We start from the raw sequence: 27,976 nt of genomic DNA, 5'->3' as shown, positions 1-27,976 counted from the left end.
TGATTTTATAATTTTGTGTTTTACAATAATGAGAAAAACATCCAACAAGAGAGATTGTCAGAGGACTGATATTTGAGGCAGGACAGGTAACTTTACTTTGCTCTTGTCCCTCCCAGCCTGGCTGAAGTCAAAGACTCAACTGACTTGTGTGTCACTACAGAAAAACCTAAATAAAAACCCCCAAATCCTCTCAAATCTGGTTTCCTAAATTATAGCAAATATTAACATATTTTTCATCAAACAGTGAATCATGGGGAAAATGCATAAGCATCTCATTGCTAGTCTGAGGATAATTTTATTTCAGCTGATTGAACAAATCCCTTTTTTCTTGCTTTTGGCAGCACTGGAGGAGAATATTTATTAAAAACAATGTTGTAGTGGGGAGAAAAACACAGTATTTTGGGGTAGGTTTGGTTCTTTAAAGTTTTGAACAGGAAAAGCCAAGAAATTCAAAAATTCAGATAATTTCTAGTGAGCTCCAGCTAACCAGAAACTAACAGAGAATAAATCTGAGTTTGAACCATCCAAGATAAATTAAATTTAGAAATCAAGTTTCTCACCTGACAAGGGGGAAAAAAAGTTTGTTCCTATTTTACTGAAATAATTCAGCACTCAAAGACACAGAAACTGAGGTTATTCCAGAGAAACACCTTTCTTCACCAAGGTACACTGAATTTATTTCCTATGGCACAAGCCCTATTTCAGACCATTACCTTAAACTAGAAAATGCTAAATCATATTAAAGCTCCTGTTCCATTAAAAAAAAAAAGGAAAAAAAAGAAAAAAGAAACTTTCTTGGCTCTACTTAAAAGAAGAATCTTTGTCCCTGTATATGTAAGTCTAGAAATATTTATTTACCAAAAAAAAAAGGGAGATACGAGAAATTTAAAGATTAATTTTCATATTTCTAATAATTGTAAACCAGGGTGGTTTTTTTATTTTTTGTGGGATAAATTCCTAAGCCTCAGAACCCTGAAGATGAGAGTTAAAACAAAGGAGTTCAATTCCCTACCAGAATGCATTTGCTCAAGTGTAAAGCCAACAAATGCTAAACTTTTTTGGCACCGTGGCTGCATTTCTGAATCATTAGGTAGTCCCAACTATTTTTTGATTTTGCTTGCATGACGTTGGATCAGAAGGATCCACATAAATCAGTGGTTTTCCCTGCCCAGGAATGGTGTGTTTAGCCCTGGTCAGATGATGTCAAAGGGATGGATGAAAAAAGCCAGGGAAGAGCGGCCGGGGCTGCCTGGGATGTGTGGTGCTGGATTGGGATTGTTTACTCAGGATACACTCAAAGTAAACACCACCCAGGCAAGGCAGGGAAGGCATGCACAGCATTCCAGCCCCCCTTTCCAGGGGATAACCATGGGATGCTTTCCTAGGGAAAACCTAAACATGGAGGGGTCTGTCCATGGAGCTGTTTGTGCCCGATCCCAGACCGGGACGGGGAGCCACAGCCAGAGACAAAGCAGGACTAAGGATAAGGAGAAAAGCTGAGCCCAACCCAGGGGTTCAGTTCCTAAAGTTTCCCTCGTGGAAAGCTGAACATCCAGGCCAAACTCCTGCAGGATGTTGAAGCTGTTCTCTTGCACTGACAGGAGTTACCGGCGAGGGCAGCGGGGCTCGGTGCCCAGCCGGGCCTGGGGATCGGCACTGCCACAGCTTCCAGCTCTTCCACGGCCAGGCAGCCACAGTGACAATATTATGGAATTATTCACACACTTGGAGGCCCGTTTACTTCCCTTTCCAAACCATCCTGAGACTGTGGTGTGCACAGACTGTGATTAAGCAGCACTGCCTGGCTGATATTGTGTGTGAAAATACACTTCACACCTGGGTGTTCAGGAAGGTCACCAGGAGGGATTTCCACAACAGCCACCAGCTCTCCTTCCCATCATGTTGTTATCCCAGGGAGTCCCTCTGCTCTGGAGCCAGGCTGGGAGAGCTGGGGGGTTCACCTGGACAAGAGAAGGCTCCAGGGAGAGCTGAGAGCCCCTTGCAGGGCCTAAAGGGGCTCCAGGAGAGCTGGAGAGGGACCGGGGACAAGGAAGGCATGGAGGGACAGGATGAGGCAGAATGGTTTCCCATGGCTATCCCAAGATGGGATATTGGGAAGGAATTCCTGGCTGGGAGGGTGGGGAGGCCCTGGCACAGGTTGGGCAGAGAAGCTGTGGCTGCCCCTGGATCCTTGGAAATGTCCAAGACCAGGTTGGAGCAACCTGGGCTGGTGGAAGGTGTCCCTGCCCACGGCAGGGGGTGGGATGAGATGATCTTTAAGGTCCCTTCCAACCCAAACCATTCCATGATTCTGTGACCTCCTCCCTTCCATCCCAGCAAATACTTTACACACCCAAATGGCCCTTGCTCCCCAAATCCCCCCAATTTCCATTAAAGCCCTGAGCACCTCCACACCAGCTCAGTCTTAAACTCTTCCCCAAATCCTGCTTTGCCTCTCTCCCGTTCCCATCCCCCCACACTGCTCCTCTCCCATCCACCACCCCTCTCCCCAAACTCTGCCTCTTCCTAACGTCTCACCACCCGTTTCCTTCCTACTCCCAGCCCTGGAGGCCCCTCCAGCACTTTCAGTTACAGCCCCTTCCCCCCCCAGAGAGACCAAAACCCCCGTTCCCTCACCCTGAAAGCCACGGGAAGCAGCAGGAAGGGTTTATCCGCAGGCTGCACCTTGCAGCTCCGGGGAACTCCCTCCCCGTCCTGGGCACAAAAATCACAATATTTCCACCCAGTAACTGCAGTTTGATGTTTATCCGTGCCAGGCCACCAAACAATTCTTCTCTGAGCAACCAGGAGTCAGAAAGGTGGCGGGAATTTCTGCCGGGGCACGACAAGGAAAAGTAAACAAGGGGAGAGTCCATGCAAACTGGGCATGGAATAATTACGGATTATGCTGGGTGGGATTAAGGCAGAGATTAAAACAAAAAAAAAAGGAGTAATTATTTGCCAATTTTTGATGGACACACAGATTCCTAGAAGCTAATCCTGAAATCTCACCCGCCCAGGAAGACCTTTAGGACACGACAACCAACTCCAGGCCCATATCAGGACTTTAAATAAGTCTCTATAAAGAGCTTTCTCTCAAGACAACAACTGGAGATGTCTTGAAATATCCTCAGTTTAAGGTTCACCATCAGGGATTAATAAATTGACATTCACCACCATTATAATCAATATTTTCCTATGTTACATATCTATTTGACTACTGTCTATCAAAAGTAAAAAGCACCTCATTTTCCCTCTAACAGCTCAGAAACATTCAGACACTACAAATAAACTCCACACAAAGTATTACAATTATCTGCAATAATTAGCAAGAGCTGAATATTAACACTTTTTTTGTTTTACATTAAAAATGAACGTAATACAAAAAAAAATTGCAACAGCGGGTTCCACAAAGTTCATGTTATTCCTTCTCTGACAAAACAACTGCTATTGCTCTGATAATTATTATTCAAGAAAAACAATGTAGCTCCCACCTACAGGAATACTTTACTGGCATGTAACTTGCTAGAAATAGAAATGAAAATTAAGAATATTCTCTTTTAATTTGCTGGTAATGTTTTAGTTGCAGGGCTGTGCTCCTGAGCTCCACCTCACCACGTGCCTGAGGAGAACTCTTACATCAGAGGAGGGTTTGAGTTACAAAAGATGATTAAGCCTGAGCCAGAACTGGGAAGTTTTTAGGGAAAGCAGCACGGGAGAAAGCCCAGGAAAAACCACAAGGCCAGGAAAAGCTGGAGGAAGGGGATCCAGCAGGAATCCACTGATTAAGGAGCTGCCTAAGGAGCAGCTTTGGGGAGCTTGTCCTGGTTAGAACCCGAGACCTTTGGGAAGTCAGAACTCGGGAAAAATTCCTGATTTAGGGTTTGATTCAACACCCAAAAAGCTGAGAAATACTCTAGTGCTGACATCAGGGTAAACAGAATAAACCCCCTTTCTTTAAAATCATATACAGATTTTTAATAACAAAATATCAAGAGCAGAAACACTTCATTTAAAAAAATACCAAGAGTAGAAACACTTGGTTGATATTTAAAAATATTAAAATCACTCCCACTGCAGTTTTATATGAACTTAATGCCTGAAACAAATATGTTTATCCAAGCAAAAAGTGGGATACAAAAGCCCCAGGATGTTCCAGGAGTAACACAACTCTCAGAAACCCACTGACATGGGACCAGCTTTGGGGAGCTTTAATGGGTTACAAGTGCTCATTGCCCAGGAACTTTGGGAAGTCACAATTCAGGAAAAATTCCTGATTTAGGGCTTGATCCAGCACCCAAAAAGCTGGTAAATATTTCAGCACTGGCATCAGAAACAGAAACACAACAGAAGACCCTATTTTTTTTAATTAAAGATTTCACAAAGAGATTTTGAATGACAAAATATCAAGAGAAGAATCGATTGATAATTAAAAAAAATTAAAATCAATTAAAATCAGCCACACTGCAGGTTTATATGAATTTAAAGCCTGACCCAAGCACATCTAAGAAGAGAAAAAGTGGGATACAGAAGCCCCAGGATGTTCCAGGAGCAAGAGGACTTTGGGAAGGCCGGCCGGGGAGCTGCGACACGTCAGAGCCGGGGCAGATGGACGGGTCATTTTTAGAACTGAATCACGCTGCAAATGATTTGCCTAATTTTAAAACAGAGGTGAGTGAGGAGCTAAAGAGCCTCCAGCCCAGATATGGTTGGAGCCCTGGGTTGAGCTGGCCCACAGACACCACTTTATTGCTCCCTAAGCCCGGGCACGCTCCGAGGGGAGGCACGTGGGCTTTGAGAGGCTCCGACCAGTCACAGATTTGGGAGCGTGGAATCCTTCGGCTCCAACGTCACCCCCCGAGTTTGGAGCCTTCTGGGAGATCTGGGGGGTTGGGGTTGTGGTTTGGTTTTTTTTTTTGTTGTTTTAAACACAGGGATTTTTGAGTTATTGTCCACTAAATATAGCACATTCCTGTGCCCTGAGGAGATGGGATGGCGTTTAAATGATCTTAGTTTGGAAAAGTCGATTAGACTTGGAGTTTGGGTTGGGGCACAAGGATTTGGATACCTGCTCTGATAGATATTTAGCCCTTATTTAAGGCAAAACTGCCACTGAAAACCATGGATGTTTTGCCTGGAAAACACAGCCCCAAATATAGATCTGGGTGTCCCCCAGACTTTCCAAGTGCCAAGCGTGAACCTGGAAAGAACCAGGGAAAAGGATTCCCTGAGACAAAGAAAATCATCGTCCAAAGCTCCACTTTGATGCCCCTGCAGTTATTGAATATACTGGTATTTAGGAAACTGGAGCAGAAACAACCCCCAAAATCCAGGAATCCCTTCCTGGTAAAAGGAGGAGCAGTTTGAAACAGCACCTTTAAAAAGCTTTCCCGACACAGGAGCAACGTGGAGGCTCCCAAAGTTTCCAAAAGGGGCTTTCCCTTAAAAAACACCTTAAAAAAACCCCTTAAAAAAGAGGGGGAAAAGCCAGCAAGCTGCTAATATCCCACATTCCAGGCTCAAGAACAACAACACCGTTGCATCACCAGGCTGTCCTGACACATCTCCCCTGAAACCTGATCCAAGCTGCTTCCCCAGAAAGATTCCGAGGGAACAAGGGATCCCCCCCTCCTGCCCCCAGCCCCTAAAAGACAAAAGGAAGTTCTGTTCTTAAAAAAAACCAGCTCCTACAGATTCCTGGCTACTTTGTTTCTTTAATCAATGATCTCATTTGTTCACTTTTTCGCAGTGTTTTCCTCCAAAAATAGCAGATACTAAAAAAAAATAAAATAAAATAAAAAAATAATTTCTTCCTCTTATCTGGTGGTTGGATGAGAGAGGATCCAGCAGATTTTATATTTATATTTTTTTGTGCTTTTCTTCTACATACAGATGAAATAAATAAAATTTCCCTCCTTAAATTGACAGCATGCTTATATATATATTAAAAAAAAAAAAACACTAAAGAGATGCATAAAGCTTCGCTGCCTCAGTCTTAAAAGTCAAAAATTGAATTAAATTAAATAGATTAGGGGGGGCAAACACAGTCCAAATATAAGGCCAGTGCCAGCTACTTATTGTTTTCAATGCTACAGCTTCAGATCTACCCCAAACCATGATATCTGTACTCATTCTAGGGGGGCCAATCACATATATATAGAATATATATGCATATATATATAGTGTATATATATAGTATATATATATAGCATATATATATATTGCATCTATATATATATAGATGAGAATACATATATATATACAGATATAGCATATATGTAGACGAGAATACATATATATATACACATATATATAGCATATATGTAGATGAGAATACATATATATACACATATATAGATGAGAATACATAAATATATATACACACACATATATATGTCATATATATACATGAGAATACATATATATATACATATATAATATATATACATGAGAATACATATATATACATACACTCATATATATATATATATATATATATATACACACATGAAGGATGAAGACAAGCCCCAAATAGTTCACATATTTTTAAGAAGTCTCTAATTTACCACAACAGATAATCCCAAATAACACGCTGGCAACAACCTACCAGAGCTTAAAAATAAAGCCCTGGAAGGGGCCAACTCCAACTGAATTTCCATGTTTTTCAAACCTCAGGCAGCATGAATGGAAAAACCTGGCTATCTGTATTTCTGATATGAGGGCCCAGGTTCTGTTTGGCCACATTTTTCTCCCGACTTAGGCTGGGTTTGTTTCCTTTGGCAGAGGAGGGGGGAGGATACAAGGCAACATTATCTTCTGGCTCCCTGGATCCAAACCTTGGGAATATCACCATTTGATCCGGCAGGATTTGTTGTGCAAACAATTGTCAACTGTGCCGCTTCCCTCACTTGGGGATTTTCCTGAGCCAGGCAAACCAAGGGCCCCAATATTTCAGCTTTTATTTACATTTCAGGCCGCTCCTCCTTCAGCAAGACACCAAAATAATTGTGTTTTTAACGCCACTGAAAATGCAGGCTAAGCAAAAATTATGACAATATATATATTTTTAATCCCAGGCTTCAATTTTGCCTCATATCACGATAATGAATTAATATACTCCTTAATATAGGTCTTAGATACCAGATGTTGTTGCATGATAAGGGTTTTTAGAATACTGCTTGCTTACTTTAAAATATTCTCTGGAGAACAAAAAATATCTATGGAAAAGAAAAATTGCCTACTGAATTTAACCTGAGCAATAAATGAAATTCTTTTATTCTTTCTCAGAAACCTAAAAAGGAATTTTCAAGTGTTTCACCATTTGGTTTTCGAGTCCATTTAATGCTCCTGAAATTTTTCAGGTAAAACCCATTTAAACAACCAACAAATGCCATGTCCCTCAGCTCCAACCCAACGAAGCAATGATGGAAACTGCTCCACACTTTGTCCCTCAGCCATTCCCAGGGGAAGGAGAGGAGGCAGAGGAGATTTTTGGGGATGGGAGCACCTGTCAAGCTGCAGAGAAACCGAGCTGAGCAACTCAGCTCACAAAGGTCTATGAATAGCCCCTGATTCCTGCTCCCTGTGCCAGATCCAAACAACAACAGGGAGGTGGAAGGGCTCAAAACACAGAGCCTGGCAGCCAAAGAGTTTAAAACAGGGCTTAGAAGTTGAAATTATCTATTTTTTACACCTCTTTTATGCCTTATTTTTATATATATATATATACACACACACACACACACACGTGCATTTGTGTATGCAGCTAACCTCATTTGCATATGTGCTCACAGGCTTCATAACATCATAATTTAGGAGGTTTTGACAAATTTTTACCTCTATTTAAAACCAGTGCAAAAGCCTGAACTCCTTTCCAGACGATTCATCAAGAAAAAAATAATCAAAAAAAAAAATTGGTATTGCTGTAATAAAGAACTGGGAGTTGGAGAGAGGAAAGGAGTCAGCACTTCTTCATTTCTTAACTGCTGCTTCTTGTTTTATTCCCACTTTGTTTAGCTCCAGCTACAGGGATCAAATTAAGGCCTCTTGAAAGCTGTGTCCAAAATTTCAGCCTTGGTTCCTGGGCAGGCCTGTTGGAGACTGATTATTGCACCTCATAGTTCCAAAAAGAAATGCAAAGAAAAGCCAAGGAGAGCCTTTCACACGTTGAAGGAACTCTTTAAAAGAATAAGCAGGTCCTTAATGGCATTAAAAAAAGAAAGAAAGGGATCCTGTGCCTTTTTATTGTTGAAATCAAGGGTGATTTCCACGATCACAAAGTGATTTCCACTTCCACTGGGGCAGGATAGGAACCCACACCAACACCACAAAATTAAACCTGCCAAGGAGCCCGAAAGAACAAACAGAATTCCCTGCTTTTCCTGAAGTTTTACCAGGATTTTTGCAAAGGAAGCTCAGCCCCTTTCCAAATTTGAGTCCCTGGCCATTAAGGGCTGAGATTCAAGTGCTTTGTGCACGTGGCCCCTTAAGCCCATGGAGACAGTGGGACATTAGTGGGGCTCCAGATGGGCACGAGGGGCCTCCCACCTGGCTGCTGCTTCCCAGGAGGAACATCCAGGATAAGCACTGGCTGCTGATCCAGAAAGCAACGCTGGAGTTAGGGACTGTATTCCAGCCACTCCTCTGCCACATGCGAGGACTAACAGGAGGAAAACCAAAAATAAATCTCCTGACAAAAGGGAATTAAATAACCCACTGAAAACCAAGGCATTCCACTTGGACCGTGGCTTAGGCCAAGATCTCCGGGGCTTTTTAACAAGGGAGAAAGACTGATCCCTCCACAACCAAAGAACCCCAGGACTGCAAGAAAAGTTCCATTATTCCAGGTATTGCATCATAAAGATTCTCCTCAAACATCCTCCTGCCCAGTCCAAATAACACCAACACATTCACCCCCAAAAGGGAGGAAGGTGAGGCAGCAAACTCTGAGGAAACACTGCTAAAAGACAAACATAAATCAGGCCTAAACAGCATTTTTAGAGGTCCTTGCTAATTCCAAACAATCTGCCCCAGAGTCCAACCAGGAATACAGGAAAATAATGATTAATTTTCTCTCAAAAGGTAAAGAACTGGAAAATCCACCCGAAGTTTTCCTACAAGCAGTTACCAGTTCGAAATCCCTACTGATAACAGCAGCAAAAAGAGCTTAAAAACCCAAATAAAAGGAAACTGTTGCCTTTGAGTGGTAGCTGTTGATGATTCACAGTCTGTCTTAGCACAGGTTGAGGGATTCAATTCCTTCAGTTCTTGGAAGGCTGTGACAGCAGCCAGAAGCCCCAAGTTAGCCTGAGACCCCTTTGTGGGTCCTGCAGAAATGCAGGAATTGCCTCCAACCCCACCCAGAACCCCAGTCCCACCCAGTGGCCCCTTCAGAGGGACCTTCACTCCCCAATCCTCCCAAATCCACCTCTGTCCTTCCAGCACAAACTTGGCTGCAGGAGCTGGAGGCCTATGGAAGCAAAGGTTTATCAGGAATTTTATCTCTAGGATTTAAAGTAAGGGAAGCCCCTGAATTATCCTGCCCGGCTTCGGAATTCTGCTGGAATTCTGGGAATTTTACTGTGCAACCATACTAAACCAAACCATACCTATCTGAGACTCTGAAACACAGAGAGGTTGTTAAAGCCCTGTAAGAATTAAGGTATCTCAGCACTGGAGGCCATGGGAGTTGGGGGCAGAGCTGCAGCTCCACGTTCACGGGGAGCACAATCCCAGAGTTGCTCCAGGATTCCATGGGCAGATGAAAGGAGATCAATGGGATCTCAGGTTGAGAAAAGCAGCACTGTCACGAAATAAAAAAGGACATTACATCCCTTTACTCTTGGACAGGCTTTTGCTGCCCAAGTCCTGCCCGCAGCAAACTGAAAAGGGAGCCCCACGTTCCGATGACAGGGTTTTATACACGGGTCTGTGCAGTTTAACGACCATTATCCATGTTCTTTTCACGTTTAAACCCAAAATTAGTAGGAGCAGAAAGAAAACTCATGGCAAACTATTAGAAAGAGCTACAGCCCTGGCTGCTGCCTTCAGTTCTCCACCACAAATATCAACCCAACTCCGTTTTCCTCCCATCCTTCCCACCCCGCCAAATCAAGGATTTCGCAAACTCTCCTCGCCCCGATCACAAAACTGCTGCTTCACACGAGACAGGAGCGTACAAATTAGAAATGGGAGACACACCAGCACGTCAGGAGAGCTCTTTCTTGTGGGCATCCTCCAGGGATGACACACACTCCCTGCTGACCACCACCGAACCGGGATGCCCCTCTGGAATACACACCCATGGCCTACTCCATGGCCCAGCATCCAGCACTTAATTGACCAAAAACAAACCAAAGCACTCAAACCGCCCTTCTGAAATTACAGAGGACGTAATTAAGCCCCAGGAATAAGCAGACAACAGCAATTTTAATATAAACATCCTACTTGTGGAGAGGACTCCGATTCCAACTTGGCCTTAATGTCCCAACTCTTACTCCTGGATCCTTGCAAAGGCCTCTCCCAACATTTCCTCGAGCCCAGAACTCAGTTTGACATTTAAACCCACCGCATTTTTAACCTATTTCAGACATTTTGACACGCAACCAGCAGAAAACATGGGCAGGTCAGACCACCGGTGGTACCTGATGGAGACATTTGGCCTTCCCAGCCAGAAAAGCCACGGCAAAACAAGATCCCGACATATATATTTGAACAAATCATTGCCCAAATATAGCCGGGCACCAGAGGCAAACCAGGGGCTGCCACCAACCACCCCCCGACCCCGCAAACACCGAGCCCAGCCCCCGGGCTGCCTATCCCTGGAAGTTCAGCTGCGGGAGAGGGTCTTTGTACAAGTGGTCTTTGTACCTTAATAACTCAAACAATAAGTCAAACAACGGCCTGAGGCCCGGGGCGGAGGGGGGCGGGGGGGGAAAGGGGGAGCAGCCCGGGGGGGGGGCTCGGTGTTATCCCGGGAAAACCCCACTTTGGGGACACTCAGCACCGCCCCGAACTTTGCCACCGTCGCCCCCCCCCTCCTCCCCTCCCGCCCCCAGAGGGGCATCCCCGGAGCATCCCCCGACAACAAAGCTGGGCCGGGGGGCGCCGAGAAGGGGCCGAGGGTGACAGGCCGGGCCCCCCCCGGGGCAAACAGCGGGGAAACAGGGGGGTGAGCAGCGGGTAAACAAACGCCCCCCCCCGCGCCGCCGCTCCCCCCGCACTCACCTCAGGGCCCCCCGGGCGCGGGGAGGAAGGCGGAGACGCACACAAAGGGTAATAAAGGGGGAGGAGGAGGAGGGAGCGGCGCTCCGCGGGGCCGCCCCCGAGGGACGGGGGTGGGGGGGGTGTCTCGGTGCGTTCGTGTGTGTGTGTGTGTCTGTGTGTGCGTGTGTGTGTGTGAGGAGCGGGGAGGGGGGGGATGTGGAAGAAACTCCCCGGCGGGGCCGCGGGGGGGGGGCAGCGACTCGGGGCCCCCCGCCCCCGCCTCGGCGCGGCGCTGCTTCTTCGTGTGTGTGTGTGTGTGAGTGTGTGCGTGCGTGTGTGTGTGTGTGTGTGTGCGTGTCCCTTCTTCAGCGGCGCGAACCACCGGCCGTCCCGCCGCCGCCCCCCCCCCGCGCTCCTCCTCATCGCCGCCGCCGCTGTCGGGAAGGAGGAGGAGGAGGAGGAGAAGGAGCAGAAGGAGGAGGAAGAGGAGGGCAGGCAGCAGCGGCGGCCGCCACCGCGCATGCGCCCCGGGGGAGCTCGGGAGGCCGCGGGGAGGGAATGGGAGGGAGGGGGGGGGGAGAGAACGGGGGGTGGTGGTGGGGGGAGAAACTTCCCACAGCGCCGCGCGCGCCGCTCCCGGAATCGGATCCGGGACAGGGAGGAAGGAAGTGGATGATGGGGGAGGAGGGAAAAAGGATTTGGGGGGGGGGGGGAAAGGGGGGGAATGGACGGGGGAGGAAGTGACGGGTGAGCGGGGAGGGAGGGAGGGAGGGGGGGTGACGTGAGGGGGCGGCGCGCGCGGGGCGATGGGAGCGCGAGGGGAAACCGCCCTCAGGGGAGGGAGGGAGGAGAGGCGGGAAAGCGGCGTGAGGGGACAGCGGGGAGGATCGGGCAAGGGTGTGCGGATGAGCACAGGGTAGGTGAGCACAGCCCCCCCTCAGCCCGGGCGGGAATGCCGGGGAGCCGGGGATGCGCCCCCCGCCCATCGTCCACCCCCCGCTCCATCCCCGCGGGCTCCGGCAGCGCTGAGGGCGCCGGCTCTGAGGGAAGGGAGCTCTGAAGGTTTTGGGGGCCCAAGGGCTGGCGGGGAGGGGGCTCGGGTGCTGAGGGGGGTTCGGGTGTCCGGGGGTCGCTGGGGTGTGGGGGGCGAGGCGGGGGCTGAGGGGAGGGTGTGCGGTGGTTCCTGCCCTCAGGGGAGGGAGGAGAGGCGGGAAAACGCCGCGAGGGGAAAAGGGGGGAATGGTGAGGCCGGGACAGGTAAGGCGGGCAGCATCCCCCGGGCCGCCCTCCCCAGCCCCTCAGGGAACACCCTCCCATTCCCTCATGGTCCTCACAGACCCTCCCAGCCCCCTAAAATCCCCCCCTCTCAGAACCTCCCCCTCTGCCCCCACCCAGCCCCTCATCAGGGTCCTCACAGACCCTCCTGGCCCTCCAAAATCCCCCCCTCAGAGCTCCTACCCCGCCCAAGCCCCCCATGGATCCCTGCAAGCCCTTTAGGGACCCCCATTCCCTAATGGGTCCTCTCAGTCCACCCCCTCAAATCCTCCTCTCAGAGCCTCTCCCACTCCCCAGCCCCCCCAAAGCTCCTCATGGACCTCCAAGCCCCTTGGGTCCCCCACATTCCCTCATCAGGGTCCTCACAGACCCTCCCAGCCCCCCAAAATCCCCTCCCTTAGAGCTGCACCCTCCATTCCTACTGCCCCCCCTCCCAGCCCTTCATGGGCCCTCTCAGGGTCCTCACAAACTCTCCAAGAACCCCCCATTCAGAGCCCCCCTCACTCTCACAGCACTCCCATGGCCCCCCAAACCCCTCAGGACCCCCCAGTCCAATGAAGCCCCTCAGAGCCCTCCCAGTCCCTCCCTTCTCTGGTCAGAAACCACCCTCAGGTCCCACTCAAGACCCCCATTCCCCTCAGCCCCCTCCATAATCCCCTGAGGACCCCCCCAAATCCCCTTCCTAGCACCCTCTGGCATCCCTAATTCCCTCAGCGCCCCCAAAATCCCCCTGAGAGCATTCCCTGGCACCCCTGATTCCCTCAGTGCCCCCAAAATCCCCCTCAGAGCCCACTCCAAACTCCCCAATCCACTCATGACCTCTCCAAGGCCCCCTGATCCCTTGAAGATCTCCCCAAACGCCCCTCTGGGGTCATTCAGAGCCCCCCAGTCCCCTCAGGAGCCCTCCAAGTCCCCTTCAGAGCCAGCTTATCCAGAGAGATGCTGGGGTTATTGTTATCCAAAACACCCTAAACATTAATTAAAATTAAGCACAAATGAATTCAAAATGCTTTCAGTGTTTTGGGTCTAGCAAGGCAAACTGCTGCATTGTTATTTGTTAAGAAAAAAAATGTTCTTTACAGCTCTAAGTCTTTAAAAACAGCCAACATCTGAGTACAGTTTCTGGTGAATGTTATTTGGCAAGTAATATTTAGTATAACCTTTATGTTTTCTGCCTTCTTTCAAGATGAAATCTGCAATGAGTAAACGTAAGCTGAAGGACACCTGTGGAGCAAGTGCTGAGTGCATTTCACAGGTCAGGAACAGCTTCATTCCTGACTCTGGTTTGGAGTTAGGGAATTTTCCATCCTCTGCTACCCACAGAATTCCCTGTTTTTTTTTGTATTGGACCAGTTAAAAAGACTTGTACAGACACTGGATGTAATTTCTGGGGCTGTAAATGGGTTTTGTATTTCTTTCAGCTTCTCCCCTGATTGTTTCCTTCAAGTGTTACAGTAACAATCTACTTCTTGGATCCTAGATAAAAAATGTTAAGGGGTGTCCTTGTGCTTCTACAGCTGTTTGTGGCAACAGATTTGCATAAATCTATTTTTTATCTAATTAGATTCTTTATTTTCTAGTTTGTAGGGCAAATGAGAACCCAGGTGACTTTTTTTAGCGGCTGCCAAATGAGTTTTCAGTTTGTTTGTTTGTTTGTTTAACCCTTTTATTCTTCTGTTTTCTGAAAGTGGCTGCTTAAACCTGTGCTGCATCTTTGCAACCCCACAAACGTGCACATTTCACAATTATTCTGTTGCTGTATTTACACTGTTGGAACATTGTGGTGTTTGAAGCACCAGAAATTCTTCTTGGGTAAAAGGAGATAAATTCTTATCTTTGTAGGTGCAAAAGGTTCTCCGTGAAAGGTTCTGTCACCGTCCCAGTGCTACTGGAAAACTGTTTGGGATTGAATTCCAGTACAGGTGAGTCAGCAGCCTCAAATACTGAGTCAGTTCTAGTTGAACTACAGGAGAAAAAAAAATCAGGTGAAGGCAGAATCTTCTGCTGCATCTGTTTTTCAGAATTATCCTGGCTTAAATGACCTGCAGCACAGTGCTTCTAAAAATTCTTTGCCTCAGATTTTAAGAGGTTTTGTGCAACTATTCCTCTGAGTTTTGGATTTCTTGTCCTTGTTTCACACCTGTAATTCCTGGAACAACTTTATTTATTTATTTATTTATTTGAGCCTGAAAAATACTTTTCATGCACGTTCTGAGCCTTTGTTTACTGGCCTGGCCAAGCAAAAAGTGAAGTTCTCTTGCTGTAAATCTTCATTTTCACCTCACGTTTCCTCCTGTTTGTTGGTAAGCTGTGTAGAAACTAAATTTAAACTTTGGATGGATTATAGAATTTAAATTTAAACCTCATGGGTTTTGAAGTAGAAACCCATATTTAAAACAAACCTGCTTCTTGGGGTCACCCAGATGTGAAGGGCAGAGTTAGGAAGAAGTGACTTACTGTGACAGCAACACTGTCCCAATCCCAAACATCTCCCAGATGTGGGTCAGAGTCTGAAAAACAGCAACTGTGTATCCAAAGAACTTGTTTTAAACCATCAGCTTTTTCCCAAGAGTAACTTTGTGCAAGTGGAGTCACCTGATGTGAGCTCTGGTTTCTTTTACAAGAGAGTAAGTTAACATTGAATAAAAAGTGTAGTGTTACCTGCATGCAGGTATTTATTCATGTTTATATCCTTCCCAGCTCTTGCTTTTCCTTTCCCAAGATGGATCAGGGCTCTTGACTGTAGTTTGCTCTCTGTGCTTTATTGTGTTACATTTTGCATGGCCTGAGAGGAAGCTGAAAAGGCAGCAGGTTTTCTCTTATTCTCTGAATTTTCCCGAGTTTCAGTGAATGTTTTCTGCTTTGAGGTTTTCATCCTGTTGCTGTTTCCATCCCAGACATTTGCTGGAGCTGCTGAAAAGAACCACCTTGCATGGAGAGAGTAATTCTGCCCTCATCGTTGGGCCCAGAGGATCAGGGAAGACCACGGTAGGAACACCCATTCCAAGTTCATCAAATGAAGCAAATCCAATTAAACACGAGCTGCACGACCCCACTCAAGTCCTGGGAGCTTTGGGAGCTGCATTTTCATCTCTGCTTCTTTTTAAAGGAATGGTTCACATATAAATTCAAAACATTCCAGGACTTCTCGTGAGCTAATTCTGTGGAGCAACAGCGTGGAGAAATGGGCTCCTTACAGTTGTCTTTGCAATTAAACCCACCTTTTGATCACTCTGTAATTAACCTGCTCTTTCTGTTGGGCCCCCACTGTAAAAATGACTGGAAAGGCATCCAAAAGCTGTAAAAGTCTCTATAAAAAATGATCAGGTGTCTCAGTCCTGTTTAAAACGTGTCAGGGAATGTTGTTTCCTAAATGGCCAGGAGATATCATGGTGGTGGTTGTGGTTTATAACTTGTAGGTTTGTATTTTAAAGGAACTCCCTTTTATTTGAAGCATGTGAAGGGAACTGAAGTGTTTTATCCTTCAATATTATCACTCAAGTCTTTTATGTTTGCATCAATATATAATGTGCTAAATAGATTGGCTCTTACTGCAGGAGGTATTCAAGATGGAACAATTAGAAAAATTCCACTGGAAGTCTTCCCAAGTGGCCTTCAGGCTTTTAAAGAAGTTGAATAGAAATAAGTTGATAAATGTTAAACCTATCCAGGCTGACACCAGTCACCCTGGCACTTTGTTGGTCACTTGTTTTGCATTTCCAAACCAGTGTTGGCACCTTTTCCTGCTACCCAAGGTGCTCCAGAGGAAGGATAACCCCCAAAATACCATGGAGTGGTGGTGGGGAAGGAGTTGATAAACCAGTGGCAATTAATCTTCTCATAATGAACTTCTGTGTTTTTTTTTTTCTTCCCAGTTATTAAATCACGTCTTAAAAGACCTCAGGGAAATGAAACAAGTTAGAGGGAACCTCTTGGAAGTTCACCTGAATGGCAAGTAACTCAGCATGGATCCAGTGTTATGTTATATCCAGTTCTAATCCTGTATATCCTGAATATTTATGCAGTTTGGTTTCAGCAATTGAGTGTGGCCTCAGTTTGTCTGTGAGCTCCAAAATGCCTCTCTTTGTGTTTCTCTGTTCAGAGACAACTTTTGTGCTTTGAGTGACCAAATGAAGTAACTTGTTCAATATGGAAAGTTCCTGTCTAGCCCAAATTTTTTTAAAAAAAGGCAAAGCTTTGGAAGGCTGGAAAAGGAGGGAGAGAGAAGCTTCTGGGTGAGTTTCTAGTGGGAGAGAAGGAGAACTGCCAGTTCTTCATTTCAGGGCTCCTGCAGACGAGTGATAAAGTGGCCCTGAAGGAGATCACCAGGCAGCTGCAGCTGGAGAACGTGGTTGGGGATAAAGTCTTTGTGAGTATCTTCACTCAATTCCCTCCAAACCCCTTGTCTGGAAAACTGGCTCTGTGGAATGCTTGCTCCTTGGAGGAGGAAGAAGAAAGGACAGGCTCTCTCAACAAGCCCCTAAATGGACCAAAGTGAAGCACTCCAAAGAGACTTTATTCAGAGGGGTGGGGTGGGTGCATTGGTATTTTTAGTGTGTAAATACATATGCAACCTTCTCTATTTCATAGGGAAATCTGCCCAGGCTTCCTCAAGCTCTCATTTTGCATGGAATTTCCATTAAAATATTTGCTTCTGTTGACCTTTTCCCAAAGATAAACTCATTTACATAGGTGCTGAATTCAATCATAAAGATTAAATCTCATTTATTTGAGTGTGAAATAACTTGGGCCACACTGATCAGAGCTACCAGAGCTTGCTGCCCCTTACTCAGGGAGTGTTCTGGATTTGCAGGAACGTCCTTCTCTCCACAGAAACATTCCCTTTTCTTCTGGAACTCGCATTCAGGGAGTAAATTGGCTTTTCTGCCACCCTTGACAGGGCCTGTGCTGTTGGGTTATCCTTATTTCCCATCTCCCAACTGGTGTGTGAGGTGAGAAGTGCAGTGCATGTGTGTGAATTTATGTGTAACTGGAGCAGGATGGTCACAGTCAGTCCTTGTTTTCTGTCAGGAGTGTTTTGTCCTTTCATCTCTTTAATAAAGCTGCAAATTAAAACAAAACCTGCCTCCTGCTCACTCTCAGTGGAACACAATAGGTGGCACTTTTTCCACGTGTGTAGCTGGAAAATGAGGATGCAGCAGCTATTTAAGGGAAGATGAAGCTACTTGTAAATTTAGGCTATTGCAGAGTTTCTTCTGATCAGTAATTTTTGCCTGTCTGAGGCACTTTGGGGATTTCAGGCTGGAAAAAAAAAAAGGTGGATGGATGTAGAATTAGCCCTTATTTTTCTTGCTCTGAAGAGGTTGTGATTATACAACCTGAAGTGACAGAAGGTTTTGGAAGGGGATGGCCTTCAGTCCCTGCCTGAACTTCAAACAATTCAGAGAATCCCATCAAAAATCTCTTTTCCTTCTCCGTGCAGGGCAGTTTTGCTGAAACCCTCGCGTTCCTCCTGGAAGCTTTGAGGAAAGGTAAAGAAAAATAAAAATAAAATCTTTGGTGGGAATTGTTGTGCCCTCCCCTGTGGCCAGAACTGCTGCTGGGCAGAACAAAGTCAAAACCTGCCCAGTTCTTCAGTGTGTTCTTCTTTCTGCCCCGTGAAAGGAGGGCTTAGTTAAGAGTTAAAGATGTAAATATGCCAATTATTCAAGCTGTAATTAGTGAAAGCTGTAGAGGGGGAGCTCTGGTGGTGGAGTTACCTGCTGACTTTCCAGCTGCTCTGCAGGAGACCGAACCAGCAGCTGCCCAGTGCTGTTTGTCCTGGATGAGTTCGACCTGTTTGTCCATCACAAGAACCAGACCCTGCTCTACAACCTCTTTGACATCTCCCAGTCAGCACAGACCCCAGTCACCATCATTGGGCTCACCTGCAGGCAGGTAAGAAACTGCACCTCCTCCTTCCTTTGTAAAGTGCCTTTGGCCTTGCCTGGAATGTTTTCTCCTCTCCTGGAATGGTATTTTATTATTCCCTAAGAGACTTTTCTAAAATAAGAGTTTTTCTCACTTTGGGATCGGGAAGGATATGGCAATAATAATAATTTGTGCTGAGAGCAAGCATCAAATGACCAGAAAAAAAAACCCTGCAGAGCCTTCAGTTTTACTGCTAGAGGAGCAGGTTTCCATTTCTAAGGAGACTTGTCTCCTATTACAGTTTTATATTATATTATATTTTACTCTTTGGAGGAGCTCCTGGGCATTTCACTTGAACAGACTTGTTCTTGCCCTTTTTAAACCCTGCAGTACTTAAAAAAGATTCCTTGTCCTCAGGCCAACGATTTCAGCACTTGAACAGGGCACTTTTCCTGGAACATTGGCACGTTCAGAATGGGTTTAGGATCCCCGTTAAATTCCCTGTGATATTTGTGTTATGTGATTATGTATCTAATCAATTTGCAGCACTGTGGAAACTTTATAAAGATTAAACTGTTTTCTGAATGAACTGGGTTCATCAATATTTCATCACTGCTGAATCTGGGGTTTGTCTGGGTTTAGGTGATACTTTTTGAGTGTAATTAAGGAATTCTTCAGAGCTGCCCCACAGTCACGGTGATAGTTGTTTCTGAGGGGCTTTTTTTGCTCTTAAGTGTTTTTTTTTGGTTTTTTTTTTAAAGCTGTATTCTCTCAGCCTGACAACAGGCCCGTGGTGTGAGCACACAGACAACTTGCCTGGAGTTTTGGATGAAATGTCAGGATTGCAGGCTTAGGGAGCTGAAGCATTTCCATAATCTGGGGAGGAACGTTGCAGGGTTTCCTAGCAACTGCTGATCCTGTGTGATGTGGGGCATCACGTGGGCTGGGGAGAGGGCTGGCAGGCATCTCCAGGCACAGCAATTCAAACAGGCAGCAAAGCTCTTGCTGGAACATGTGAAGCCTGAGAATTTAATAATTCTTTCTTTTTTTTCAGCACCTTTTACTCGGGTAATTTGTCTGCACTGTAGCAAAGAAGGCACTAAATTAATATCCTTTTTTAATTAGTGTTCTTCCTTTTTTTTTAAATCAAGGATATCCTGGAGCTCCTGGAGAAGAGAGTAAAATCAAGGTTCTCTCACAGACAGATATATTTGATGAATTCCTTTGATTTTAAACAGTACATTAAGATATTTAAGGAGCAACTTTCCCTTCCTGCTGAATTTCCTGATGAGCCTTTTGCACAGAAATGGAATGACAATATTCAGGTATTTAAAGCTTTTTGTACTTGGCTTCAGTAAAAATCCTACAGTAGGACCAGTTTGTAAGTGTAAAGCTTTTACCTTAAATTGGTATTTCCCTTCACTGTTTGAGTTTATGGAATAAATTAAATTAGGATGGAGAATCATTGCTTATTGAAGTTTGGAGGTAGAATGGTCACAGAAAGTTGAGGTTAGACCTGAGGAATTGTATTGTCACCCCTAAGCTGAGCTCTTTCAAAGAATCAGTTAACTCTTATTTTTCCAGGTGAGTATAAAATTGAGATGATTTAAATATCACTTTATTTTTATTTTTTAGCACCTCTCAGAGGATAAAATTGTGCAGGACGTGCTGCAGAACCTTTTCCACCACACCAAGGACCTGCGCTCGCTCTATTTCCTCTTGGTATGTGTTTGGAGATAGAGATAGATATATTTATATATAAAACACCTTCTTTATCTACAACAACCAATAAACAGCTCTGGTGGTTTTTCCAGCAGGGTTTTGGTTTCTTGCAGCTCCATCAGTCCATTCTGTGTCAGTGGCCGTGGGTAATTCCAGCTCCTGTGTTCCAGGTGCCTTGTAAGGGTGTCCTGTTTAATTCAGGCCTTTGGGTGTTTGACTCTTTCCAAGGCTTTCCATTTATAAAGCAAAAATGTAGGTGAAATACTTTCAAACTGCTTTTCCCTTTCTGATACTCTTTTTGGTTTCTGGTCAATCCTAAAAGCTGCTCATGTCAAAACCTACTTTTTCTGCCATTAATCAGCTGTTGCATCCAAATATTCCTCCTCTTTCACTGAATCTGTTCCTGTACTAAACCTTCCTTTTCTTCCTGCTAAACCTGCAGCCTTGTTCTTCACATGGAGGAAATGCTTTTGCTTCCTTTTACCACTTCCAGGATCAGATAAAATCTCTTCATGATGAGGCACCAGAGCTGGTTTCCTGTCTGGAGCAATCCAGGGAGCCCACCTGCCATCCCTAATTCATCCACTACTCTGACAATAGTCCAAAAAATGGGATATTCATCCCAAATCTTGAGGTGCTGGAGGCAACTAATCTATAGAAATGCTGAGCTGGAAGTTAACTCTGATCTCCCAAATGTTATCCAACATCAAGGGCCTGAGGAAGCTTCCAGAAGTTTTACTGGTAGTTTGGAATGTTCCCAGTTATTTAGGGGGGAGAGAAGGAAGGGCTCCTCACTGTGTGGGGGAAAAATAGCCCTGGGAAGACTTCCATGTTCAGTAAGTAGGAGGGAATGCTGGCAGGGAACTTCCCCCATCCCCACAATTCCAGATTGTTCCTAGTCCAGGGGCACCCCAGTCTGTCCCCGTGGCCTCAGTGGAGGCTGAGAGTCAACTTCCCAATTGTTCTCTGCAGCTTGTTCTGAACTTTCCCTTTGGAAAGGGGTTTTCCAATAAAAGCATAGGATACAGATAGGAGCAGGGATGAATGAGGAGTTCCTGGACAAACTCTGGAGAAGAGAAGGCTCTGGGCAGACCTCAGAGCCCCTTCCAGGGCCTAAAGGGGCTCCAGGAGAGCTGGAGAGGGACTGGGGACAAGGGATGGAGGGACAGGACCCAGGGAATGGCTTTAAACTGAAAGAGAGTGGTTTGAGGTGGGATTTGGGGAAGAAATTGAGGGTGGGGAGGCCCCCAAGGCAGAGAAGCTGTGGCTGCCCCTGGATCCCTGGAAGTGTCCAAGGGCAGGTTGGAGCAGCCTGGGCTGGTGGGAGGTGTCCCTGTGTACAAAAGCAGGTGTAAAACACTTGTCAGTCCTTCTCGCAGCAGCTGCTGAAGTGCTGATCCATGGGAATGGATCCAAGCAGGTTCCTCAGGGGTTATCTCCTCCACTGGGGAAGCTTTGAAGTTTTAAGCTTGGAAAACCTTCCTGGCAAAGGGGGGTTGTAACTCCAGCTCTTAGTGAGGTTTTCAATACGTGTATGTGGGAACTCTGTTCCTTAATGTTTCTAGTGGGTGACCGTGGGAGGAACGCGTTGCTGTGCATCCTGTCTCTGGGCAGGAATGGTCTGTTCCTCAGGAATGGGATGAGCAGTGTCCTGCTTGTTTGCAGATGCTGGCTGTCAGTGCAGTGACTGTGCACCACCCCCTGCTCACGGCAGCAGACCTGCAGGAGGCCAGCAGGCAGCACAGCTCCGACTCCAAGGCCAACATCGTGCACGGTAAAGCTCAGCCGCTTCCCAAAAAACGCCTCCCAGGAGACAGGGAAGTGGCAGGTCCCTCCCTGAGATCCCCCTGGTGCAAGAGACAGGGATAACCTGAGCTCACTTGAGCTTATACATCTAGGGATAGAACTGCCAAATTATATACTTAAATTTCTTGCTTTTTAATGGAAACGACCCATTTCTTAACATTCTTGCTTCAGACACATGGAAAACAAATGTTCTCTCTAATTCTGGATTTTTTTTTTTTCCGTAATGAAGGTAAATAACACAAATGGGTGAGGCCTGGAGCATAAAAAAATAGAGGAACAGATCCAGTGAGTGAACTGCTTGTGCTTCTTATGTGCTTAAGGGGAACCCTGAGGGCTCTCGTCCTTCCCTGCAGGTTTGTCCGTGCTGGAAATCTGCCTCATCATAGCCATGAAACACCTGAATGATGTGTATGATGGAGAACCCTTTAACTTCCAGATGGTTTACAATGGTGAGAGGAACCCTGAGCTTCACACACACCAAATCACTCCCTGTCCCCTCACTAATCCTTCTTTTAAAATCTGTTACTGACGCAGAATTCCAGAAGTTCATCCAGAGGAAAGCACACTCCATGTACAACTTCGAGAAGCCGGTTGTCATGAAGGTGAGCCTGAAATGATATTTTTTTTTAATTGTAAAGCATTTAGAAAGTGGTTTTATTTTCTAGAGCACAGATCTGAGGGGTCAGATGCAATCCCGGAAGGGAATTGGGGTGTTTTGGGGCTGGAAGGACGCCCTGCTCCCGGCAGGGGGTTTGGGAATGTCTGGCTCCTGGCAGGAATGACTTCACCTCCCCTTCCTCTGTACCTCAGGCCTTTGAACACTTGCTGCAGCTGGAGTTGGTGAAGCCCCTGGAAAGGCCGTCGGCGCGAGCGCAGCGGGAATATCTCCTGATGAGGCTGCTGCTGGACAACACCCAGATCATGGATGCCCTGCAGGTGTATCCCAACTGCCCCACGGACGTGAAGCAGTGGGCAGCCTCCTCCCTCAGCTGGCTCTGAGCTCCTGGCACAGCAGAGCTCCAGCAGGGAAGTGCCAGTGCCAGGAGAGGGAACGTTACCCACAGGAGCGCGTTTGGATTAATGAATTCTTGGAAGAAGCCTCCTGTGCTGATCCATCTGGGATGGATTTGAAGGAGAACCACGCTGATGTTGTCTCCCAGCGGCCGGAACTGTGACTGACTCCAAGGCTCGGGTGGTTTAGCTCAGCTCGGTGCCAACTTCTCCTCATTGCACACAGTCTGCACTTGGAGAAATCCAACTCCTTGGAGTTTCTCCCTCTGGATCCTGGCTCAGGACACGCTGCCCTCCCCAGTGTGGCCCTGGCAGTCCTGCAGCACGGCCACACCAGCCCACCTGTACTTCTCCTCCTCAAATCTGACCTGACCTGGAAAATTTACTCCATTAAATCTGTAATCACAGCAAAATTTACCTAATTAAACCTTTTAATCCCAATAAGCTTCAGCTGCAACTGGTGGTTTGTGCCACCTTCTGCCGTTTCCAACCGAAGTGTGACGTGACCGGTGTATCCCGGCACCAGGATGGTTTGGGAATGCCAATGGAGCCGGCTGGGAGCGCTGCCCTGGACTCTGCTGTCAGCTCTTTGCAGTCAAAGGGTTTTTGATTTTCCTCTTTGCTTCACAGAGGTGCTGTCTGCACACCTGGACATCCCGAGGGCAGAGCAGGGAAGGAATCCTGGAATGGTGAGGGCTGGAAGGGACTGAGATCTTCATGATCCAGGTCCTTTAGGTGGTGCCACTGCTGCACACTTGGTATGAGATTTTCCTGCAGCAGCTCTTCTCCAGGAAGGAAAGTGTGGATTCAGCCAACCCCAGTCTCCCTGTTTGAGTGGAGCTCATGTAATTCCAGCTGGCCTTGTGAAATGGGAGGGGTTATCCACTGCTTCCTGGGGAGCTGGGGGACAGGCAGCTCTCAGGGAAGTGGTTGCTTTGCCCATCCCTGGAGAAGGAAGAGGCAGCCAAGCCCTGACCTCGGGCTGCAGCAGTGGGAGTATCAGTGGCAGTGTGTGCAATTCCCAACACATGGCTTCTCCCTGCCCTTGGCAGCAGCTGGCACTGCCCTGGAACAGTGTCTCACCCTCCTCAGTGCACTGCAAATAGGGATAAAAAACAAGGGACAAAATATAGGGAATGCTGGAGTATCCTGACACAGAAGAGGTGAGTTTTCCCTCAGACGTGCTGGAGTTGAGGCAGATTCTCCCTTTGCTTCTCACCATATTTGACCTGTAACATTTTCCCTTTCTCTTTTTTTTGCCACAAAACTCCCAGTTTGGCTGGAGAACAGCCCCACCTGTTGCAAACCAGTTTAAAAGGAGGCATTTGCAAGTCAGAGTAGTCACATTTTTTATTTTCCCGTTGGGGGAATAGGGCAGAGTATACATTTGTATTTGTACAATATTTAACAATCACTTTATTGAGGGTTGGGGGGGGGGGTTGGTTGGTTTTTTTAGCACTTGCAGAAACCCAGCAAGTACCTTTTGACAGTAGTACAACAACCTGTGCCCAAAACACTGACAAATACAGAGAGGAAAGGTAAAGAAATCGCTCCCCAAACTCGAGAGGGAACGAAGAGGAGATGGACTGAAACAAAATGAAAGGAGGAGGGAGAACAAAAGCAGTTCCTGCTGGTTGAGTATCTGAGGTAACAGATGTTCCATCAAGGATGCTACTGGAGTCCTGTTGCCCATGGATGTGTATTGCAGCTTCCTGTGTTTTGTACCAGAAATGTCTTACAAGAGGTTCAAAAGCCTGGAGGAGGAGCAGAGGGGGGGCCCTACGGGTGGTGTCAGTGCTGAGGTGAGCAGGACATGGCTGGTCACACCCAGAGCTGGCCTTGGAGCACTGCACCCGCCTGCCTTGGGTATTTCCATGTTTCTGGGGGGGTTTGGGAACAGCCCAGGAATGGCAGTGCTGGTTGAACACCCCCCTGGGCCTGGGCTGAGGGGGAGCGTGAGCAGAGTCGTGCAGGACGGGGACAGGAACAGGAACTTCTCAGCCTCTCACACAGAAACAACCCCGGGGGCTCAGGGGCCGCTCCAGGGCCATCCCTGCACTTGGAGCCAGGGGACAGGCAGGGCCAGTGCCACGGTATTCCCTAGCACCAGGCTCCCTGGATCCTGCCCTGGCAGCTCAACTCAGTCAATGCTCCAGAAGCGAAAGCAGAATTCATGTCCCAACCCCTGTGGGAGCAGCTGGACAGGACAGCCCAGGGGAGACCAGTCTGACCAGTTCAAAAGCATTTCCAAGGAGCAGCCTGTTCTCAGGGACGCTACATCACGCTGTTAAATCCCAGGAAATGGGAGCAGGACAAGAACTGAGCTGGGACAGCCAAAGGCAGAGTGAAAAGGCAGAGGTACAAGTGCTGTGAGAACCCGAGTTTGAGGGAGACACAAATGATGGACATTTTACACGTGCTCGGGGTTTGCATCAGATCTCAGGGAGCACAGAATTAAACTCCGTTTGCTCCAGTTTTGCTCCTTGGGAGCCCAGAGGTCTCAGGGAGTACAAGTGGGTTGGGATTTGTTCAGAACTCCATTCCTGTCCTGTGTATGGGGGAAGTTAAATTAAAACTGGATTAAAAAGGGAAGTGTCACAAAGTGGAATTCTCCCCCTTCCCGAAGTCCCCTCGGAGCAGGTCCCTCAGGCACAGACGTGACCAACAGCGACACAGCCCGGGGTGGAACATCAGCCCTTCCCTCCCTCCCTGTATCCATCCCATCCCACTGTTCCCAGGGAAGAAGTCCCCTCTCAGGGCTGCACAGATCCACGCTCCAGCCCCCCTGCCGTGAGCTCCCAGCTGCACTGTTAAAGCTGTTTGCCAAAGACACGGACTGGACAGACAGGGAGAACACGGACACACACTCAGCACACCGGGGGCCGCTGCCGGGTCTGTGCTCCAATCCCAACATTTATTGGACTTGGAATTTTGGGGGAAGGATCCCATAAACGTGGTGAGCCAGCACTGGGAGCAGCACTGCGGCACCCAGCTCCCAGTCACCCTAATTCCAACCCGAGGTGTGACATCCTGCACTCCGGTGTTGGAGCTGGGAAAGCCACTTCCACGTTTTTCCTCATTTTTGGCGAGTCTGTGCTGTGGATATTTGTTACCTCGGAATGGTCGTTGCATATCGTGAGCACAACTAATTATCCCTGAAATTTCACACCTGGAATCTGGAGCCAGAACTCTTTGTGTGACTCCAGGATAAACCTGTGGATCACAGGGAGCGTGAGCTGCACTCCTGTGGGATGGCACAAGCTTTGAGTGGAGGGAATTGCAAATATTCCAAGCAGAGAGTGAGGAACTGGGGGGGAACTGAGCTTCCTGAGGTGATCCTGGAACAGGGACACAGCCCCCACTGTTTGCTGGGACAGGGAACACGCGGCGACCTCGGCACGAACATAAATAGGAAAAAAAAGACTTTTTTTTTTAAAAAAAAAAAAAAAGAACAAGAATTCAGAGCTTTCCAGTGTCACAGCTCACAGAAAATTAAAAAAAAAAAATAAAAGTCATGCTTAAGTTTTCAAATATTCCTCAGACACAGCAAACCTAAATAGTATCAGTTAAATAAATGGATGAGATACTCTGGGAAACGGAGGGAAAAGCTTTCAACTAAAAGAGGAAGGAAAATTTTTCTCTCAATAAACAGCACTTTTTTTTTTTTTTATACACAACAAGCGAGTACAAGAAAAGGCTAAAAAACACGGCTCTGGGAATGGCCATTCCTGGGGGCACCTTCCCCTTCTTAAATAACACAGGGACGGGGAATAACATCATTTACAAAACACGGAGCGGTTCATTATCCCAATTAGTGTTGTCGACGATAATTTAGGAGGTGGAACTGAGGTATACCTGGTTTTGAGGGAGGTTAAGTAATACTTGGAAGCCTCTTTGCTCTATCCCATTGATTCCTCTCGTTTCTGTACACGGAACAGCAGCACACGGAACATTCACAAGCTGTGTCGTAGTCGCGTCACAACGAGTCATTTTGATAGAAACGACGACGAATGCAATAAAAACAAAGTTACCCTTTTTTTTTGTCGGTTTGTTTTTCTTCTTCTGTCGTTTTTTTTTTTTTTAAATCTGAAATGAAATGGTTTTTTGTTTTTGTTTTTTCTTGAATTTAAAAAAAATAACAGCAGTTCGTTTAAGGAATTAGTCTCTTCTGCCAGGGATTAAGAAGTCGGGTGTCAGTGTTTAAAACGCTCGTTAAGCCCCGACAGGTCCATATTCTTCATGTGAGTCCCTCGTCGGCGCGTGAGGGGTCCGGTCACGTCCTTCAGGTGTGAGCAGGGAATGCAGGAAGTCTCATGGATCCACGCCGGGGAGGAGGAAGGGGCAAACAAAGGAGAAACACCTCTTGGTGATGTTCCAGAGAGACTTACCATCCGCTCTTCCCGCCGGCACGGCGGCGACGCCGGCGGCCCGCGCGCCGGAGCAGCTCCGCCGAAGAGTCCCGCGGTCACTTCCATGACCAGTGCAACTATCATAGACTGGATTCTTTGGGAGGAAAGTCCACGTTCGTCACCATTGTGACCACAGTCACGATGTCCTCTGTGGTTATAATGTTAGTCAGTTTTTGCATCTGGATGATCCTCTCCTCCACGCAGCCGGCCGAGAGCCGCGCCTCGGCGTCGTGATCCCAGCACTCCTCGATGGTCTCGCACAGCATCGCCATCCCCTGCGGAGCCGGGGGGAAACGGGCACACGCCGAGTCAGGGAGGGGGCACCCAGCTAAGAACAAGGCATTTAAGGTCCACCTGCCAAACGTGAACCCTGGTGTCCAACAGGACGTGGTGCTGGATTTGGGTTTGATGGGACAGGACACGGCGTTGGACTGGGGTTTGATGGGGCCTCGGGTCTGCTTTGCTATACTATTATTTATTATCATTATTATGTTATTATTATTATTATATTATGATGTGTTATATTATTATGTATTACATTATTCTTTCTGATATTTAAACAATATCACAGCAGTGAGCAGACCCTTCCCCTGCAGTGCTGCAGTATCATCACAGCATTCTAGAGGTGAAATTCCTCAGCCATCAAGTGTCACTTCAGTGAAAAGTGACTCAGGAAT

The 27,976-nt window shown here is 47.0% G+C and overlaps 3 protein-coding genes across 7 annotated transcripts in view; 1 reads left to right on the top strand and 2 right to left on the bottom strand.

Annotated features, from left to right (window-relative positions):
- Positions 1-11,885, bottom strand: part of MBD5 (methyl-CpG binding domain protein 5) — a 106,837-nt gene extending 94,952 nt beyond the window's left edge. For 2 of the 3 annotated variants that reach the window (XM_064661660.1, XM_064661659.1), the window contains exon 1: positions 11,227-11,882. The gene's annotated coding sequence lies outside the window, so the exon portion shown is untranslated. Of the gene's footprint in view, positions 1-11,226 lie in introns of all 3 variants that reach the window. The other variant, XM_064661661.1, reaches the window with a different exon arrangement.
- A 136-nt stretch (positions 11,886-12,021) lies between these two features.
- On the top strand, positions 12,022-26,348 carry ORC4 (origin recognition complex subunit 4). Of its 2 annotated transcripts, XM_064661668.1 has the most exons (14): positions 12,022-12,121; positions 13,667-13,735; positions 14,323-14,402; positions 15,378-15,468; positions 16,356-16,431; positions 16,764-16,849; positions 17,924-17,972; positions 18,227-18,378; positions 19,503-19,676; positions 19,987-20,073; positions 21,739-21,847; positions 22,233-22,328; positions 22,414-22,481; positions 22,690-26,348. In XM_064661668.1, exons 2-14 carry the CDS (start codon positions 13,667-13,669, stop codon positions 22,876-22,878), a joined length of 1,326 nt encoding a protein of 441 aa, XP_064517738.1. In that variant the 5' UTR covers positions 12,022-12,121; the 3' UTR covers positions 22,879-26,348. The 2 variants fall into 2 exon arrangements, with proteins under 2 accessions (XP_064517738.1, XP_064517736.1); XM_064661666.1 differs by lacking the exon at positions 12,022-12,121 and having other exon boundaries at positions 12,412-13,735; positions 19,590-19,676.
- Positions 24,223-27,976, bottom strand: part of ACVR2A (activin A receptor type 2A) — a 49,426-nt gene continuing 45,672 nt past the window's right edge. For both annotated transcript variants that reach the window (XM_064661664.1, XM_064661665.1), the window contains one exon: positions 24,223-27,574. In XM_064661664.1, the coding sequence (XP_064517734.1) occupies positions 27,380-27,574 (195 nt within the window). In that variant the 3' untranslated portion in view covers positions 24,223-27,379. The remainder of the gene's footprint in view (positions 27,575-27,976) is intronic.

This window comes from Pseudopipra pipra, chromosome 7, assembly GCF_036250125.1.
Source record: "Pseudopipra pipra isolate bDixPip1 chromosome 7, bDixPip1.hap1, whole genome shotgun sequence".
Lineage (NCBI taxonomy): Eukaryota > Metazoa > Chordata > Aves > Passeriformes > Pipridae > Pseudopipra > Pseudopipra pipra.
The sequence above is the reverse complement of the archived record's forward strand: the minus strand, read 5'-3'. Positions and strand labels throughout refer to the sequence as shown.